Raw genomic sequence first — 19631 nt, forward strand, 5'->3', positions numbered from 1 at the left:
ATGTCACCCTCATCTAACACACCTGATTCAAGTCATCAGCTAATTAGTAGAGACTGCAAGAGTTTAGTTTAGTGCACAGGACAGGTTTGAGAACCACTGTCCTAGCTAACCAAAACCCCTCTAAAACCAGCTATGACCATGCTGAGAGGCCATCTAAAACCAGCCTGACCAGCGTAGGCCGGTTTTAGCTGGATTTTTCAGCAGAGAAGTATGCGATTTCGGATGCAGCCATTTATTTTTAGTCATTGGAAATAAATTGGATAGTGAAAAGTGGTCTGAATGACAGGTGTTTGGGGGAGAGGGTTAAAAAATAAAGCGGTCTTGGTGATGTCAGCAGTGTTTCAGATGGTGATCAAGTTATTATATATTTTTTAATGAAAGATTAATATTTGCTTTGAAATAACCTGCTGATTAATCGTTCACAATCAGGACGTGTAAAATATATTTTTCTGATTTAATGTTTACTTCAGAGTGAGGACCGTTCACTTTAAAACTACCTGGTAGCAACGCGCCTTCTCATTGGCTGCAATTAAAACACTGTGCTGCTGAATGTTACGAAACGTCTTGTCAAATATAGCAGACAGATATTTTTTCCGAAAATAAAGATGGACTTCAACGATGAGTTTATGAAAATCTTTGGCCAAAATCGGAAATTCGCATTATACGCTGCAGGCACAACGGTTGCTCTGCTTGGACTCGGTCTCGTGTATAAATATATGCGTCAGGAGAAAAAGTTAACTCGAGTGGGAGTTGTTACTCAGCTGCTGGTTCATCCGATGAAGTCTGGGAAAGGGGTGTCGGTAGAGACAGCAGAATGCCTGCGAATGGGGCTGAAATATGGCGAACTGCGGGATCGGTAAGTATTTGATAGAAGTAAGTGTGCATCTTTGCTTTTCAGTCATGCAATTTCTTTGAACGCATATGTTATATACGCTTTTAAATGTACTGTTATATAGGTCAGTGCCAGGGGCGATTCTAGGGTCAGAGCTTTAGGGGTGCTGAGCACCCAATAAGCCCCACTGCCACCACCCACCCTCTTTTCACACAAAAACAAAAAATATGTCTATTGAAAAATAACTTTATCATTTTAACATTGATTCAACTAACTCCAAAATCCAGATTTTTTTTCTTTTTTTTTGAGATCTTTTCAGAACACCAGCTTAATTGTGAGAGTTCACACAGACAGCCCCCTGTAACAAACACAAAACCTTCTTCACTCAGCTGGTTTTCCTGACCGTTAACTCCATGTGCCTCCTTTTGTATCAACAGTCATCAGATTGGTTAGATTAGATTCAACTTTATTGTCATTGAACAAGTAACTGCATGCGTCTTGCGGAAGAACATTGTAACCGGCGCTACTTCTCTCCGTTTGTGACTATGGACGAGTCACCCAGGTCCTGTGCTACTCCACAGCGGCGGCGACCCGCTGGACTAAAATAGTCCGAAAATAAACACTTAGTCTAGGCAGGGTGCGATTTGTGAGAAAAAAAAAAAAAAAAAAAAAAAAACAGAGGGGGATGTTTTGAAAAGTTTTTTTTTTTTTTTTTGTGGAAATTTGTTAAAAACCACAGTGGAGCTATATACTATTTTTGGCAGCTGTTACATAAACATTTTACAAAAAATCTTCTGATTTAACCTTGAGATTTGAAGTATTAGATAGCTTAGATATTTGCAACACTACAATGACATTAATTATTCTTAATTTCTGATAGAATTGCGAAATCAGTCGGTAGTTATTAAAGGTGCCCTCGAATGAAAAATTGAATTTATCTTGGCATAGTTAAATAACAAGAGTTCAGTACATGGAAATGACATACAGTGAGTCTCAAACTCCATTGTTTCGTCCTTCTTATATAAATCTCATTTGTTTAAAAGACCTCAGAAGAACAGGCGAATCTCAACATAACACCGACTGTTACGTAACAGTCGGGGTGTACGCCCCCAATTATAAAAGGCATTACACAAGGGCAGCCAGTATAAACGTCTGGATGTGCACAACCAAATCATCAGACTAGGTAAGCAAGCAAGAACAATAGTGAAAAATGGCAGATGGAGCAATAATAACTGACATGATCCATGATAACATGATATTTTTAGTGATATTTGTAAACTGTCTTTCTAAATGTTTCGTTAGCATGTTGCTAATGTACTGTTAAATGTGGTTAAAGTTACCATCGGTTATTACTGTATTCACGGAGACAAGAGAGCCGTCGCTATTTTCATTTTTAAACACTTGCAGTCTGTATAATGCATAAACACAACTTCATTCTTTATAAATCTCTCCAACAGTGTAGCATTACCCGTTAGCCACGGAGCACTATCAAACTCATTCAAAATCAGAAGTAAACAATATAACAGTATACAATACTCACATAATCCGACGCATGCATGCTGCATGCATGACGAACACTTTGTAAAGATCCATTTTGAGGGTTATATTAGCTGTGTAAACTTTGTTTATGCAATGTATTATAGAGTTTAAGGCAAGCGCGAGCTCTGTGGGCGGAGACCACGGGATTTAAAGGGGCCGCAGCATAAAATCGGCGCGTTTATAATGATGCCCCAAAATAGGCAGTTAAAAATTCATTCATTAGATATAATATAAGCCGGGCTGTAAGCAGGGTTTCATAATTAGCGAGGTCAGAAAATGTAGTTTGCTAGGGGGGTACGGGGGCATGCTCCCCCGAGAAAATTTAGATTTCCCTGGTGTACATATGTGCATTTTAAGACGTTTTAAGGACAACAAATTGGATAACAATAGCTTTAAAACTATGTCAACAAATACATACATGCACAGTTTTGAGGCAGCTTTAATCTAATGTTTGGTAATTACATGACGTAACTTACAACAGAACACTGACGGTCATTGCTCAGTTCCTTTTGCGCTTTATTTAAGCTATAATATAGTAATTATGCAGCGCGCGCCGGCGCATTTGCGCATGCAATTCGGAGGTTAGTCAAAAAACAGTTTTAGTGACGTCATTAAAGAAGGAAGTAGAGGGATGTAGTCCAAACTGGCCGTTCGATGTAGGCGGCTTCTGTTAAATAAAATATCTCGCTTGGCATTGAACTTTGAGCTTTAAAATTTTACAGATTTTATTTATACTCTAACAACAACATTACACACTAACTAAAATTTGAAACATGGGATCACGAAAAACGGGACCTTTAACACATACATTTTAAACCACAAACTACGGAATATGTTTTGGACATTATTTAACCTTGTAAAAGACGAACAAAAATTTTAGAATAACAACATTTCTTACTCCAAGTTTTAGGGGTGCTGAAGCACCCCTAAAAAGAGGCTAGCCTCGCCCATGGTCAGTGCACTAATTTTCAGTAACTTTTAATGATTTATCGTCTGATGAAGATGCAAAGCGCTCGAGATATAGCCATAGTTTTGTCTATTTTAGCTCTCTGACTAACATAACTTTTGTGACTACTAAAACTTTTGAAAACTTCGAAAACATACTCACTTAGGCTATATATGTAACAGAAATACTTACTTTTGTCTTTCCTTCTTTTGATTTTCTTTGGAGGGGTTCAAACCTTATAGAGGGGTCAGACACCTCCCAAACCTCTTATAATTTGCGTCGTGACATATTATGTACATTTTGTACAAAATTTTGTTTTGCTGCAGTCACTGGCTGGTCATCACAGAGGATGGACACATGGTGACAGGCAGACAGCAGCCTCGTCTGGTGCTGGTGTCTTTGAGCTGTGAAGGTGGGCAGCTGTGTCTTAATGGACCCCAGATGGAGGAGTTGAGGGTTCCTCTGCATCAGCCCAATAACGCAGTTGTGGACTGCAGGTACATAGTGTTACAAACATAGACAACTGACTTCAACAGGGCTCTCAAGTTTTGAAGACAGGCAAGAGTGACATGCTGATGCTTATTATCTGGAAAACATTCTCTAACAGCAGTCAAGTTGTCATTGTTTGTGTCAAACAAGTTGTGAATTAGTTAACATTAAAACAGGAGATCATGGAGCTCCGAGCTTTGTAAATTCCAGGATATGCTTTTTTTTTCATTGGTTGTTGCGTTAAATCTTACCCAGATACAACAGTGCTATTTTCTGATGGGCTATAGACCCCTTAATCGCCTACGTCACTGTGACGTCACCGCTCTAGCTGGAGGCAAAACATAAATAAGAACTAATAGCGGGCACGCTAAAAGTTTGAGGTTTTGACTTTAAAATGTTGTCTTGTTGTGTTTTTGGCTGCCAGAATAGAAGGAACAGGACTTTTGGTTCAAAACTAAAGTTTTACCAGATCCCGGCAGACATTCCTTCACAGAAATCAAAAAGATAATTGTGGTTGAAAGCAATACGGCGTACAGACTGGATGGAAACGATCATAAATAATGCTCGTGTTTGCAGTGCACACTTCATATCAGGTAAAATAATCGATGCATATGTAATGGTGTGTTGGTTTTATCTAGTACAAATCAGCAAGTTTCTGTTTTATAGGTGAAAAGTCACCAATCTTCAGCGCACTAGCTAGCTTAAATGTTAAACAAACATACAGGGATAGATGTGTGTGCCATCCTTTGAATGGTCTCTTAAAATAATCCACATTGCTAGCCATAATCATAGTTAGCCCAGCGATAGGTTACATTGGACAATAAGCCTTGACAAAATTCCCCGAACCACCCGAAAGTAATTCATATGTTGTCTAGGAAATATCCAAAACTTAAGTTAATTTACAAAAATAGCTGTCACGGTCCCGCAGAGTCAGTGACTGTACATATTCGGACAGTTCTGTTTAATAAATCCCTCCTAAAACATGCTAGCTTATGCTTGTCAACATTGAGTCCAGCGTCTCTTTTTGCCTCCAGCTAAACCCCGCCCACCAGGAAACGTTGCAATGTTTACAAACTTTTAAGGGGTCTTTTGTGTAGCCTCTTTCTTTTTTTGATTGGCTGATAAGTGGCAGGCTCGAATAAGAACTCCAGGGGAGACGCGCTTGATTCCTGCCCGTTTCCATAGAGAGAGCGGTGCGGCCAGATACATTTTAGGCGTTGCGGCCTATTAAATATATGATAAATAGTTTTTCTGTGTGAGAAATACAATGTGTGTCGGGAGTGCGTGACAAAAGACCGAAATGTGTGACACTTGAGAGCCCTGCCTCAAGGTGATTATTATGGAAGCTTGTTTCTGCCAGTGAATAAAAAATAAAAAAGTTAATTGCCAGTGTTGAGGGTAATGCATTACAAGTAACTTGAGTTATGTAATCAGATTACTTTTTTTCAAGTAACTAGAAAAGTAATGCATTACTTTTTCAATTTACAAGAAAATATCCAAGTTACTTTTTCACATTTATTGACCAGCAGCTCTCCTGTCCCCATGTTGAGAGGAATAAAGTTTAGAGGTGTTGTGTGCGCTGTGTGAACATGATGAATATTGTAGTTCTAGACTAAATGTGAACATGCATTTACTCATCTCACTTGCACAAAACATTAAATATTCCTCAAAATGAATAAAAACAGTGAAATGCAATCTCAGAATTTTATGCAAACCTGTAATAATTAACTATATAAAATTACACAAATATACTTTATGTATTTAATCTCACTTTATTATCCAATGTCTTTGCTGCTGACCTTCAATGATCTAATTCAACCATACTAATAAGCAAAAATGACTTTAGATAGAATTTAGAAATAAGAGTGTTGAACTTCCTTCTCCCATATCCTATTCTTCTTTAATCCAGAATGGCAGCACAGCTGAAAGATTTGAGATGCGCCCTCTACTGTACAGGTGTAAATATACATTTCCTTCAGCCTGAGGCTTATTCATTTCACTTTAGGTGTGAAAAGGCCTTAACATTTGCCAAAAATAGAATCTTTTTTTGTTTGTTTTTGTTTTTAAAAAAACAAACAAGCAAGCCCATCCCAGGTGAGGAAAAAGTAAAGCAAAACTAATGTAACGCATTACTTTTCATAAAAAGTAACTAATGCAATTACTTATTTTTTTAGGGAGTAACGCAATATTGCAATGCATTACTTTTAAAAGTTACTTACCCCAACACTGGTAATTGCGACTTTTTATCTCACAATTCTGACTTTTTGTTTCTTGCAATTGCGAGTTTACATCTCACAATTCTGACTTTTTTCCCCTCATGATATAAATTCTGAGTTATAAAGTCAGAATTGCATGGTAAAGTTGCAGTTTTGAGAAACATTGCTACTGACAACACTGTTATGAAGTCAGTTTTCCTCAAGTTCATACAGGTGTAGTTCATCACATTAACTGTGAGCATGTTCCAATAATGTTGGACAACCAGACATGTCTAAATATTTTGTCTTCATTTTTACGCTTGTAAAGTGTGCTTGTGCTAACCAATTTTATGTGTGGTCAAAGTTTGTAAGACTGAGGCTACGTCTACACTAATCCGGATATATTTGAAAACAGAGTTTTCGTCTAAAAACGCTCCGCGTCCACACTATCATTTTCAAACGTTTTCCAAAAGTTGCTCATCCACACAGAAACGTATGAAAACGCGTACATCCCCCTACTGCGCATGAGTAAGCTTCGACCTGCGTCATTTCCGCTAGGCGTTTATTTACTTTCCGGCTCTTTGAAAATTTGCGGCAATGTCGAGGAAAGGCAGTTTTTTAAATGGACCGACAGTGAGGTGGAGTTGTTGCTGCGAGTAACACAGGAGTATAAAGTGGCCAAAGCAAGCGAGAATGTAGACTGGGAGACGTGCCAAAACAAATACGGCGAAATACTGGACCACTTCAAAGAGCAATATCCTGCGGATGACGTCGATTACCCCCACAGTAAGGACAAGGTCACAAAACTCACACTAACTACAAAATTAAAGGCTATCAGGCTTAAGTACAGGCATGCAGTAGACTCCGGAAGGAGAAGCGGGCATGGAAGAGTGGTACTACTGTACTTTGAACTCTGCGAGCAGATCTGGGGTGGTTCTCCAGCCGTCACCACCATTAATTGTGGCATTGAATCAAGCGACATAAACAACAGAAGCAGCACCACCAGCGATGAAAGTTATCCACCGTCAGTCAGTTGCGACAGCCCTTCTCCTTTGCTCTGTAGTTCTGCTCCTTCTCCTGCTACAGCAAGTGAGGACTCAGAGTCTACAGAGACTCAAAACAGACGTGACAGGCTGAACGCAACGCTGTCATCACAGACAAGAGAGGCTTAAGCGAAAATTGTCAAATGAAGGACGGCTCATTACACTTGCACAGGAAGATCTTAAGCTAAAGAGGCAGACATTTGAGAGGATGGAGGCTGCAAACAGAGAGTTTTCAGAGAACATTGGCAGACTGACATCAAACATTGAAAAACTTACAAATTCACTTACAGATGTATTTTTACTTATGAGACAATCAATGGCCCAGACTCCATTTGTTGCACCACCGCCGCTGCCACGACATTACAGCTCACACCATCATCAACCTGGTTACCTCTATGGTTCAGCTGTTGCCTCTGCTCCCTCTTCAGCACCAACCAGACAAACACCACCACAGCACCATAAAGGTTCTGCTCCATTTTCGTACACTGAATATCTTTACTCTAATGACACAGAGTAGTCCTGTCTTCTATACACATGCTATACGTGCTTGTTAAAAAAAGAAACACTTTTTGTTATTGTTGGTTTAAAGGATTAGTCCACTTTTAAATACACTTTTCCTGATAAATTTACTCACCCCCATGTCATCCAAGATGTTCATGTCTTTCTTTCGTCAGTCGAAAAGAAATGAAGGTTTTTGAGGAAAACATTCCAGGATTATTCTCCTTACAGTGGATTTCAATGGCTACCAACAGATTGAAGGTCAAAATTACAGTTTCAGTGCAGCTTCAAGGGCTTTAAACGATACCAGATGAGTAATAAGGGTCTTATCTAGCGAATCGATCGGTCATTTTCGAAAAAAATACAACCGTTAATGCTTTATAAACAAAATATCGCCTTGAGCGTACTTTCTGCTTCCACATTCTTCATAACGCTCATGCTGGATGTCCTACGCCTTCCCTATTCAAGTTACGGAACGAACGCGGCGCCAGTTTCGTTTTTTTCCGTAACTTGAATAGGGAAGGCGTAGGACATTCAGCGTAAGCATTATGAAGAATGCGGAAGCGGAAAGTACGTTCAAGGCGATATTTTGTTTATAAAGCATAAACGGTTGTATTTTTTCCGAAAATGACCGATCGATTCGCTAGATAAGACCCTTATTCCTCATCTGGTATCGTTTAAAGCCCTTGAAGCTGCACTGAAACTGTAATTTTGACCTTCAACCTGTTGGTAGCCATTGAAATCCACTGTAAGGAGAATAATCCTGGAATGTTTTCCTCAAAAACCTTAATTTCTTTTCGACTGAAGAGAGAAAGACATGAACATCTTAGATGACATAGGGGTGAGTAAATTTATCAGGAAAAGTGTATTTAAAAGTGGACTAATCCTTTAATTCTAATGCCTTGTTCAAGTTTCCTGTAGCCATGGTTACAACGTTGGTCCTGTGTTGAGGTTGTTTGATGGACTTTTTTGGTAATGCTCTGTTTTTCTCTGACTCCTTTCTGATGACAGACATGTAAAGTTTACATTTAAAGTGAAATTTATTTTTGTGGACATTTTCCGTTTCAACAATTCATGTTTACAATGCCTACAAGGGCATGAGTTAATTTTCACAGTTTTTTTTGTTTTTATGCAGTAACAACAAGTAGCCTAACTTTTTCCCCCTGCTGCATATCTTGAAGCAATTACACAATAAATGATTGTACATAAACAAAATACATTTTATTCATTTATTGAATCAGTGTATCACTTTTTACAGATCTGATGAATATAATGTGTTACAATGTTGAGTTAACACTTTCCAGGAGCATAAGCACGTTAGATTTTATATCATGTTAACAGAAAACTGTATATAAAACAAACTGAATGTATAGTTTAATCACACAAGCTCAATGTCATCCAAACATGACTCGGTGTACTGCTTTATACAGATATGGTGAATATAATGACTGTTTCAATGCTGTTTGCATTAACTCTTTACAGGAGCCTAAGCACTTCAATAGACAAGCTTAATGTCTACCAAACTGAATTTTGCTTAACTTTTTCATTCAGAGAAATAACAGTAAGTGGCAAAATTTATATCCAATAATCTGAAATGAGCATCATTCAAGGGTCAAGAAACTTGGTGAGCACATTTCTTACTCGCCTCCCCTCAGTTTCATTGCGTTCTGTTCTGATATTATTGTGCCGTGTTGGTGGCTGGAAGTCTCTGTCATATTGGACAGCTGCAGCAACATTTTGGTCTGGAATGATTTCTCTGTTAGCTTCACAAAAGTTACGCAAAACAAAACAGGCATCGATGACGAATGGAAGATCATCCAGATTTATGTCCATTGCCCTCCTTAATGCTCCAAATCGTGCTTTTAAACGTCCAAATGAGCATTCAATCACCATTCTACACTTGCACACTGAAAACCCAAAGTATTGTTCCTGAGGTGTAGAACCTCCACTCGCATACTCTTTCATAACATAGGGCAGCAGGGGGTATGCTGGGTCTCCGAGAAGAAATACAGGAACAGGATCTTCTCCCTCCACGATTACTTTTGGACAAGAAGGAATCTTTCCATCTCTCAAGTAAGCATTGATTTTTGAATTGGCAAATATTCGAGCATCGTGAACGCTGCCAGGCCATTTAATAACAACGTCCATGAATGTGTACTTGTAATCACAGGTAGCCTGTACATTCAAGGAGAATTTGCCTTTCCTGTTGATGTAATCAGTGGAGTTCGATGAAGGCTGCTTAATTTCGATATGCGTGCCATTCCGTGTGTTTCATAAAAGTTTGTGACAAGTGTCTGTACCTCTGGTTCTGTGAATGGAACTGAAACATACTCGGGACCCAGGTGAAATGTGATAGCTCTGCATACTTCTCTGATTATTTTAGAGACAGTTTGTCGGGCTAATCCAAACGCATTCGCTGTTTTCCGCAGCCTACCTTCGTCACTTAAATAGTATAGAGTACATGCGACCTTTCTAACAACGTCCACTGGTGATCTCAGTCGTGTTGTCTGGCCTTGAATGTGAGGTCGTAATAGTTCACTCAGATGGTACAGAGAATCCCTAGACATTCTAAAGTTTTCACGCCACTCCTCAGGCACGACAATTCCACGCACAAAGTTATCCCACCATGCACGGCAGCGTCCAGGTCTCACCCAAAATCTCCGCTCCATGTAAGGTCTGAAACGCAACTGTCCTCGAGTTCTGCCGCTAAACGCAATCTGCAGTATGTACAAACTGACATTAATTTTTAACAAGGCTGTCATAACGGAGAGCATCCAAAACAACTGCTGTACAATGTCGTTCAGCATCTTGGCTGAATTGGTAATATGACTGCATCAAAATGTATCATCGTATTCAAAAGCCTCCGTTTTCACAGTCCACACTACGACGCAAAGACGGCGTTTTCAAATTTATCCGCTTTGGAGAGCGTTTTCCAAAAGCTACGTTTTCATTGACTTAAAACGACATCTCAGTGTGGACGGAAGGCCAAAACGGAGAGAAAAATATACGTTTTCAAACGAAAACGTATTAGTGTGGACATGGCCTGAGATGGTTCATCTAGTTGAAGTGGCATACTGAAACTTGAGAATAATTTTGCTTGTGTGTCCAGAGTCTTTAGTATAGACGTTCAGGGCAGGGACTGTGGGGACGATGTGTCTGAGTGGCTTACTCGATACCTGGAATCAGACAAGACTGTTCGCCTGGTGCATTATGAAACTCATCTAAAGTCCCAGAGGCCTTCTGAGAAAGATCCCCTCTATCCTAAGGATGAAAAGGTTTGATGGACAGCCCCGTACATGCATTATACTACAAATAAAGATTTAAAAAGTGAAGATCCTTAACCATAAAATTATTATTGTAAAACTGTAATATTTACTCTTGAGATGTGGGACAAAACATGTTCTCACAGTTGTACCTGCGATTACTAGTTTTTAATATGCCAACGTTCCCACTTTTAAATTAACTAGAGAGGAGAAATGTATTATTTGTACATTAATTAATTAGAAATTGAGAAATATATAATTTTATTTGATTATTTTAGCAAAATTATATTACAGTATCACTCAAGTAAAAGCAGATGTTTATCTAAAATGAAAAAATACTGACAGAAAAGGATCCCAACAAAAGACTAATTAAATTTTTTTTTTAGGTTTCACAGCTGTGTTTCTACAGTACCTCCTTTCAACATATATGAAAATCTAGTACATTTCCTTGCGAAATGAACAGTTTTTATATTAGTACATATAATACACAAAACCAATACTATTTTTGTGAAATAACTCACTATGACTGTAAAGAACAGATCTAATGTTTCCTGTGACTTTCTTTTGGTTATTTTTTTATCGGCCACCGGCATTATTTGATCTAATATTTCACAATTCCTCAGGTGGCCTATCCTGATGCAGCTCCCATCATGCTAATGACAGAGGCCTCTGTTAGAGACCTGAATACCCGATTGGATAGTGAAGTTACTGTCTTTCAATTTCGTCCCAGTATTGTCGTCAATGACTGTGAGGCATTCACAGAGGTATGACTGAATATAATACAATATGGAACGATGCAATGTATGTTATGGTGTAAAATAAAACTCTGTTATTCCTACACCAGGACACATGGGATCATATTCAGATTGGCCAAGTGGAGATGAAGAGAGTCATTGGCTGTGGAAGGTAAAGTAGAATATACGCTGTTCACTAGTACATTAGTTAGTAATGTAAAATAATTAATTCTCTGTATTAATATTCAGATGCCTCTTTACCACCGTTGACCCTGAGACTGGAGTCATCTCCCGGAAAGAACCGCTGAACACGCTCAAAACGTAAGTGCGCACAGACAGAAACAATGCATTTTCCTTTTACACTAGTTGAATTAAAATCTACCCAGATCAAAGGGTAGAGCTCATGAGTTCATGGCTGTCAATAATTCTTTTCTTGTGCTTCTTGCTAAGGATTTTGGCTTGTTTCTTTTTTGTTAATCAGTTACAGAATCTGGAAAAAGAATCACATTATTATACGTTATAAGTTTAACAAGTAAACAAGTGTTCCTTTTGTTTTGTATGCTGATTTTATTAATATCATTGTGGAAACTGTGACACATTCTTTTTTGGATTCTTTGAGGAGTAGAAAGTTCAGAAAAACATGGTCTTTATTAAATTAATAATGCACCAAAATAAAAAATTATTGGCCAAAAAAAAACAAAAAACAAAAAAAAAAAAAACATAGCATTTTATTAGAATATTGTGCCCAGAAATGATGTTGTTTTATTTATTTTTTTAAAGATAAAAAAGAAATTAATACTTTTATTCAGCAAAGATGCATAAAAATTGATCAAAAGTGAGAGTAAAGACATTTAAAATGTTGCAAAATATTTCTATTTCAAATAAATGTGGTTGTTTTGAACTTTCTATTAATTAAAGAATAATTTAAAAATGTATCACAGTTTCCACAAAAATATTAAGCAACACAACTTTTTTCAACATTGATAATAGTAATAATAAGAAATATTACCTGAGCACCACATCAGCATATTAGAATCATTTCTGAAGGATCATGTGACCCTGAAGACTGGAGTAATGATGCTGAATATTCAGCTTTGACATCACAGAATTAAAATCTAAAAATATTTCACAATATTACTGTTTTTATTGTTAATTTTGATCAAAATTATATATTATATATTATACTCAGACATATATATGAATATTTTTTATATATATATATATATATATAATATATATAAAATACACACACATATAGATGTATATACATATTATACATTGCGTGTGCACAAGTACGAGAATTACATATGATTAAGGTAAAGATGCATCTTTTTCTCAGTTTTTTTTGTAATATGGTATATTTATCAAACAAAAAACAGAGAAAAAATAATTGTATTTATTTTTGAGTATGTTGGGGAATTGCACAGGAAAGGAAATCCCTGACTCCCGCATAGGGTACTGTTTTATATATCATATTTTATTGTATATCCACGGTTTTCGTAACCTACTTGATTTTTTTTTTGTTTGTTTGTTTTTTTTTTTTGCTTCATAGCTATCGACTGACTGACCCTAAGCAGAAAACTGCACCAATAATGGGACAGTACTACACCGTCAAGAAAACAGGTGTCCTTCATGTTGGTGAACCTGTTTATAAGATCACCTATTGAAATGGGGCCAGACGGGATGGAATGCTGAACCATACATCAAAATCTAGTGACTAATTTACAAGCTGACTAATACAGTTTCTGAAGTCAGAATGAATCAGTATTATTTTGATCATTTTCATTGAATAAGAAAAATAAAATCATATATAAAGATTCTAACATTTTCAGTATTAGATGTAAAATTATGGTTGTAAAAGATCAAATTCCAAAACCTTTAGACTTCAGCAAAGGTAAAGGGATACCAAGCTCATGGGCTATCATTTTTGTGTGGGAAAAAAATTGGGTTCTTAAAAAATCTTTTGGGGACAGTGAATTTTGAGTGAACTTATTCTTTAATGTCACTTTTTGTAATGAGAAGATATGAATTCTGTGATTTGTGAGTAATCTGTATTCAGTATTCTATATTTTGAGTACCTCAAAATTACCATTGTATTTGTAAGATGATTATGCTGCATTGCAATAATGATCAGGTTTCATGTAACAATTTAACAGTCTATGACTAATAAAGTATCTGACATGGTTCAGTCAAACACCTGATGCTGTTTCAGTATTGTTTATCTCTCAACATGTTAAATGATCCCAACCATCACTTAACTATTGAATAGAATTACTAATAGTGTGATGTTGAATGGAGACAGGCATACTGAACATAAAGCATTTTGAAACGTACTTAGTAGTTAATTTGGGAAAAAAATCCAGTAGATGGCGCCATTTCAGTGATTCCAAGGAGTTTCAGTAGAAGACAACCAGTAATGCATGACAAACTACCTTTCTGTTTTTCTATATTTACATATGTAGTTCCTAAATTCTGTTTCTTTTCCTCTCATGGCTTAAAGAGTGTGTTAATCCAGGGGTGTCAAACTCTTGCTGGAAGGCCACAGCCCTGTAGAGAGTACTGTGCTTCAACACACAATACCTGGGGTGAATTCAGTGTGATTGGGACACTTTGCCATTGAGATGACTTGTAAAAAGTTCCTCTATCAACCTGAATTCACCCTATAGTTGTGTTATAGATGTGTTTAAGGTTGAATCTAAACTCTGCATGGCTGTGGCCCTCCAGGAACTGAGTTTGATACCCCTGTTTTAATCAGTTATTAACTGTTAATGGGGAGATTTTAAGAATGGTTTTCTAGGTACAGAACTCTCTAAATATTCTATTTGAATGCTTTCTGTCTTCTGTTAGTGTGTTGTCATTTGTGTATAGATTCAGGTCTAGATTTGGTCGAGCGGTTCACTTCACAGGTCAATTGTCTGACATAGAGTGGTGTTCCAGACATTATTTCCAAGTAGGAGGTGGGACCAGGGTGGGACATATCCAAATTCTGAGCTGTTTGGAATGCAGCTTTAAATTCTGTCTGTGATCCAATATTTTTTACAGTACCTTCAGTATTTGGTCCATCAACTGGCTCCCAGTGACTGTTTAACTTCATTTTGATTTGTCACTTAATTGTTTTTCAGCTTAGCATAGTTCACCCAAAAATGAAAATTCTGTTATCATTTACTCTCATGTCGTTCCAAATCTGTATGAGTTTTTTTTATTCTGTGGAACGCAACAAAAGATATTTTGAAGAACGTTGCATTGTATGGACAAAAAAAAGAAGAAAAAAAAAAAGAGATATTTCTCAAAATATCTTCTGTTGCACAGAAGAAAGAAAAACAAGTTTGGAACACGTGAGAGTGAGTAAATGAAGACAGAATTTTCATTTTTGGGTGAACTACGCTGGAGCGATTTCTAATGAGAGACATGAGAAGCTGAAGTTTTATTATGCCGCAGTCGCCGCTTCCACTTCTTCTGGTCAAGCGTATGTCGGGTAAAGCAGCACTGTTTATCATATTGGATACGGCTACTATGAGGCACTTGTTGCACACTGTAGTCAGCTAGATCGATATTAGGCATGGTAAAACATGGTACTCGCTGTAACGAGATTTAAACAATAAGACTTGCTGTGCTGAGCTATATAACATGATTTGTTTTCTGTCAAACTCTGAATTTAAACATTCTTGGAAACATTTGGGTAAGTATACATGTAAGTATACAAGTCAACAAAATATATAACGCTGTTCTAGTGTTTTTTTGGATATTTTATCCAAAATTTTAAATATTATGCCTTTAAATTGAAACTTAGAAAATGAAATAATCATCAATATATATATATTGATGATATATATCAATATATTAACATAGTTAACAAATCATGTGATATTGATTCTTTATTGATTTAATATATTTTTATGGGTAATTGTATCTTATTTTGTTTTGTATTTGTAAATGTAATTATTGCTAAATGCATTTTTCCAAGCATCATCATTGAACACATAACTCATAACCAGGGCAGATGTCTCCTGCCAGCATGTTTGTCGCTTGTTCAATAAATGGACTTCTCCTGCGCTTTTAACTGGGAAAGAGAGTTCATAATTTTCTTCCTGTCGGGATGCCAGCACATCCATGTGAAATATCTCACTATGATGTGAGATAGTGAAACTCGTTGAGCAGGGTAATGAAAATAATATTTCAGCTTTACTCAATTTTAGAAGCATTTTTCACCCCTTTCATTTTGGGGTGTGCCTTTATATGAATTACTCATTCATTAACCATTTCAGTCTTATCCGGCTCTTGGTAATTCTGCGGGCCATCTCTTGCCATATGCGAGAGACTGTCCATGAATTTTCTTGGCAATCATTTTTTTTTATTAATTTTTTTTTTCCGGGGTAGTTCAACAGGTCTTTCCCCAACCCTCCCCATTACGTGGCTTGGGACTCACACACTCCTTGCTGTGAGGCAACAGTGCTAACCACTAAGCCACTGTGCCGCCCTATATGAGTTACTACAGTTTTCTAAAAGCTAAACTGTTCTCTTAAAGATAAAGTAACTCTACAAATAAAGAGACGCTGAAATAAAAAATCCTGTTCCATCACCATTGTGTCCATGAGCTTGGAGCTTAAACAGGCGGGAATGCTGTTTCAGGCCCTGTGATCAGGGAGGCCCTCTAAGAGCCCGGGGGAGAGGGGGCCGGCCCAAACCTCTTGAATTTTAGCGGATATGCTCTTTCAGGTTGCTTTTTGTGGACTTTCCCTGTAATTAGTGTACTGTAAGACACCTACGATGAAAAGTGTTTGCTGGATTGCAAGTAATTACAGACTTGCAAAGTAAACAGAGTGACGTTAAAGGTCTTTTGTTGTATTTCAGTGAATGATACATGTTTTGCATGGATGTCTTTTGTGAATTCATGGGGTTTGTTAAGTGTAGACAGGTGCATATTTTCTCAAGAGCAAACAACTTGTACAATAGAAATATAGAAAAAAAGACCCTAAATGGAACAAAGCCAGCAGAGTAGCAAAGAACCAAGTAAAAATATTTTCTTGCGTGCTTCAGGCTCTTATTGTAACCAGTCGTCACAAGCCATTTTAGTTCTTAAGATCCTTTAAATTGTGCAATACAACCCAGGGCTACTTCCTAGGACACAATCTGGGGACCCTTTTAAACCACAAAGATCTCAAGCACAATGTTTGCATAGAAGTGAACCTCAGTGATGTTTTCACCTGTCCGACAAATCATCACATTCAGGCAAGTCCTTAGGATATCTGTCGTTAATCTGAATATGTCGTGCAGTAGTTTTTAGAAACCTAGTTATTAGTTTCTGCTTGTTGTTATACAAATAATCTAGTTCCAGCATGTCTTCTGAATCTTTCGTAATGGTATGCCCATAACCTGTGCTTTAATTACAGCATACAGTAAAGCTCTGTAGGTGAGAGCACTCGACTTTTCAATAAAGATTTAACAGACTAGGTGAAAAGTTATGTTCTGTCAACTTGAAGTTTGCATATAGTTTAACTGTATGATTTTTGCTGCAAAGGACAAGCCCTAACAAAGCTTGTTTTTTAACATTGTTTGTGATCCTATTGTGTGAGCCATCTACGATCACCCGTCATCAGCATGCCAGTTTAGTTAAAAATGAACACAGTCAATAAAAAATATCAGGCTTGTTCGAGATGCATCGGCGCTGTGTGGACACATCAGTGTATGACATCAAAGTACCCCGAGAGTGATTCAAAAGCATAAGGTCATATGCTCTCCAAACACTCTCGCGTTACTTAGATGTCATACGTTGGTTGGTCTGGGCAGTGCTGATGCATCTTTGAACAAGCCTAGTGCCTGTATACACTCACCGGCCACTTTATTACACCTGTTAAACTGCTCATTAACGCAAATATCTAATCAGACAATCACATGGCAGCAACTCAATGCATTTAGGCATGTAGACATGCTCAAGATGATCTGCTGAAGTTCAGACTTTTCACTATCATCTTTAGGGTTTACAGAGAATGGTCCAAAAAGAGAAAATATCCAGTGAGTGTCAGTTCTGTGGTCAAGAGGTCAGAGGAGAATGGGCAAACTGATTTGAGCTGATAGAAAGACAACAGTAACTCAAATAATAACCTGGTTTGCAGAAGATCATCTTTGAACGCACAAAACATCAAACCTTGAAGCAGATGGACTACAGCAGCAGAAGACACACCGGTCTGCCACTCCTGTCAGCAAAGAACAGGAAACTGAGGCTACAATTCATACAGTCTCACCAAAATTGGTCAATAGAAGACTGGAAAAATGTTGCTTAGTAGTCTGATGAGATATGTCTGCAGCGACATTCAGATATAGGGTCAGAACTTTGGCATGAAAGCACAGATCCAGCCTTGTATCAATAGTTCAGGCCTCTAGTGGTTGTGTAATGGTGTTGGGGATAGTTTCTTGGCACACTTTGGGCCCCTTACCACCAACTGAGCATCATTTAAATGCCACAGTATTGTTGCTGACTATATCTATCCCTTTATGACCATGGTGTGTTGTACTGCTGGAAGTAGCCATCAGAAGATGGGTACACTGTCACAAAGCTCAAATCATCTCAAACTGGTTTCTTGAACATGACAATGAGTTCACTACACTCAAATGGCCTCCACAGTCACCATCTCAATCCAATAGAGATCTTTGGGATGTGGTGAAACGGGAGATTCACATTATGGATGTGCAGCCAATATGGACCAAAATCTTGTAGGAACATTTCCAGCACCTTGTTGAATCTATGCCACAAAGAATTAAAGAATTAGTTCACTTTCAAATGTAAATTACCCCAAGCTTTACTCACCGTCAAGCAATCCTAGGTATATATGACTTTCTTCTTTCTGATGAACATAATCACAGAAATATTAATAAATATCCTTACACATCCGAGCTTTATAATGGCAGTATGCGTTACCAAATGAGTATGAGCTGAAGAAAGCGTCTCCATCCACATCCGTCATAAACATATTCAGACTTTCAAACATGTATACATCAGGGAGGTTCACAAAGAGTGGACTGCAGCAGGAGTCAGTGTTTCAAGAACCACTACGCACAGACGTATGCAAGACATGGGTTTCAGCTGTCGCATTCCTTGTGTCAAGCCACTCTTGAACAACAGACAGCATCAGAAGCATCTCACCTGGGCTAAAGACTGGACTGCTGCTGAGTGGTCCAAAGTTATGTTCTCTGATGAAAGTAAATTTTGCATTTCCTTTGGAAATCAAGGTCCCAGAGTCTGGAGGAAGAGAGGAGAGGCACACAATCCATGTTGCTTGAGGTCCAGTGTAAAGTTTCCACAGTCAGTGATGGTTTGGGGTGCCATGTCATCTGCTGGTGTTGGTCCACTGTGTTTTCTGAGGTCCAAGGTCAACGCAGCCGTATACCAGGAAGTTTTCATGCTTCCTGCTGCTGACCAACTTATGGAGATGCAGATTTCATTTTCCAACAGGACTTGGCACCTGCACACAATGCCAAAGCTACCAGTACCTGGTTTAAGGACCATGGTATCCCTGTTCTTAATTGGCCAGCAAACTCGCCTGACCTTAACCCCATAGAAAATCTATGGGGTATTGTGAAGAGGAAGATGCGATATGCCAGACCCAACAATGCAGAAGAGCTGAAGGCCCCTATCAGAGCAACCTGGGCTCTCATAACACCTGAGCAGTGCCACAGACTGATCGACTCCATGCCACGCCGCATTGCTGCAGTAATTCAGGCAAAAGGAGCCCCAACTAAGTATTGAGTGCTGTACATGCTCATACTTTTCATGTTCATACTTTTCAGTTGGCCAAGATTTCTAAAAATCCTTTCTTTGTATTGGTCTTAAGTAATATTCTAATTTTCTATTTGGGATTTTCCTTAGTTGTCAGTTATAATCATCAAAATTAAAAGAAATAAACATTTGAAATATATCAGTCTGTGTGTAATGAATGAATATAATATACAAGTTTCACTTTTTGAATGGAATTAGTGAAATAAATCAACTTTTTGATGATATTCTAATTATATGACCAGCACCTGTATAGTACATGTAAATTCTTATAATCACCTTGACATCTTATACATGCAAAGACCATCAGATGCAGCACAA

At 37.8% G+C, this 19631-nt stretch overlaps 1 protein-coding gene across 1 annotated transcript; it reads left to right on the top strand.

Annotated features, from left to right (window-relative positions):
- The first annotated feature begins 527 nt into the window (after positions 1-527).
- Positions 528-13740, top strand: marc1 (mitochondrial amidoxime reducing component 1). The gene is made up of 7 exons (XM_048191742.1): positions 528-856; positions 3644-3814; positions 10652-10817; positions 11429-11569; positions 11650-11711; positions 11789-11860; positions 13092-13740. Exons 1-7 carry the CDS (start codon positions 606-608, stop codon positions 13204-13206), a joined length of 978 nt encoding a protein of 325 aa, XP_048047699.1. The 5' UTR covers positions 528-605; the 3' UTR covers positions 13207-13740.
- Positions 13741-19631: the final 5891 nt, after the last annotated feature.

Source organism: Megalobrama amblycephala, linkage group LG5, assembly GCF_018812025.1.
Source record: "Megalobrama amblycephala isolate DHTTF-2021 linkage group LG5, ASM1881202v1, whole genome shotgun sequence".
Taxonomy (NCBI): domain Eukaryota; kingdom Metazoa; phylum Chordata; class Actinopteri; order Cypriniformes; family Xenocyprididae; genus Megalobrama; species Megalobrama amblycephala.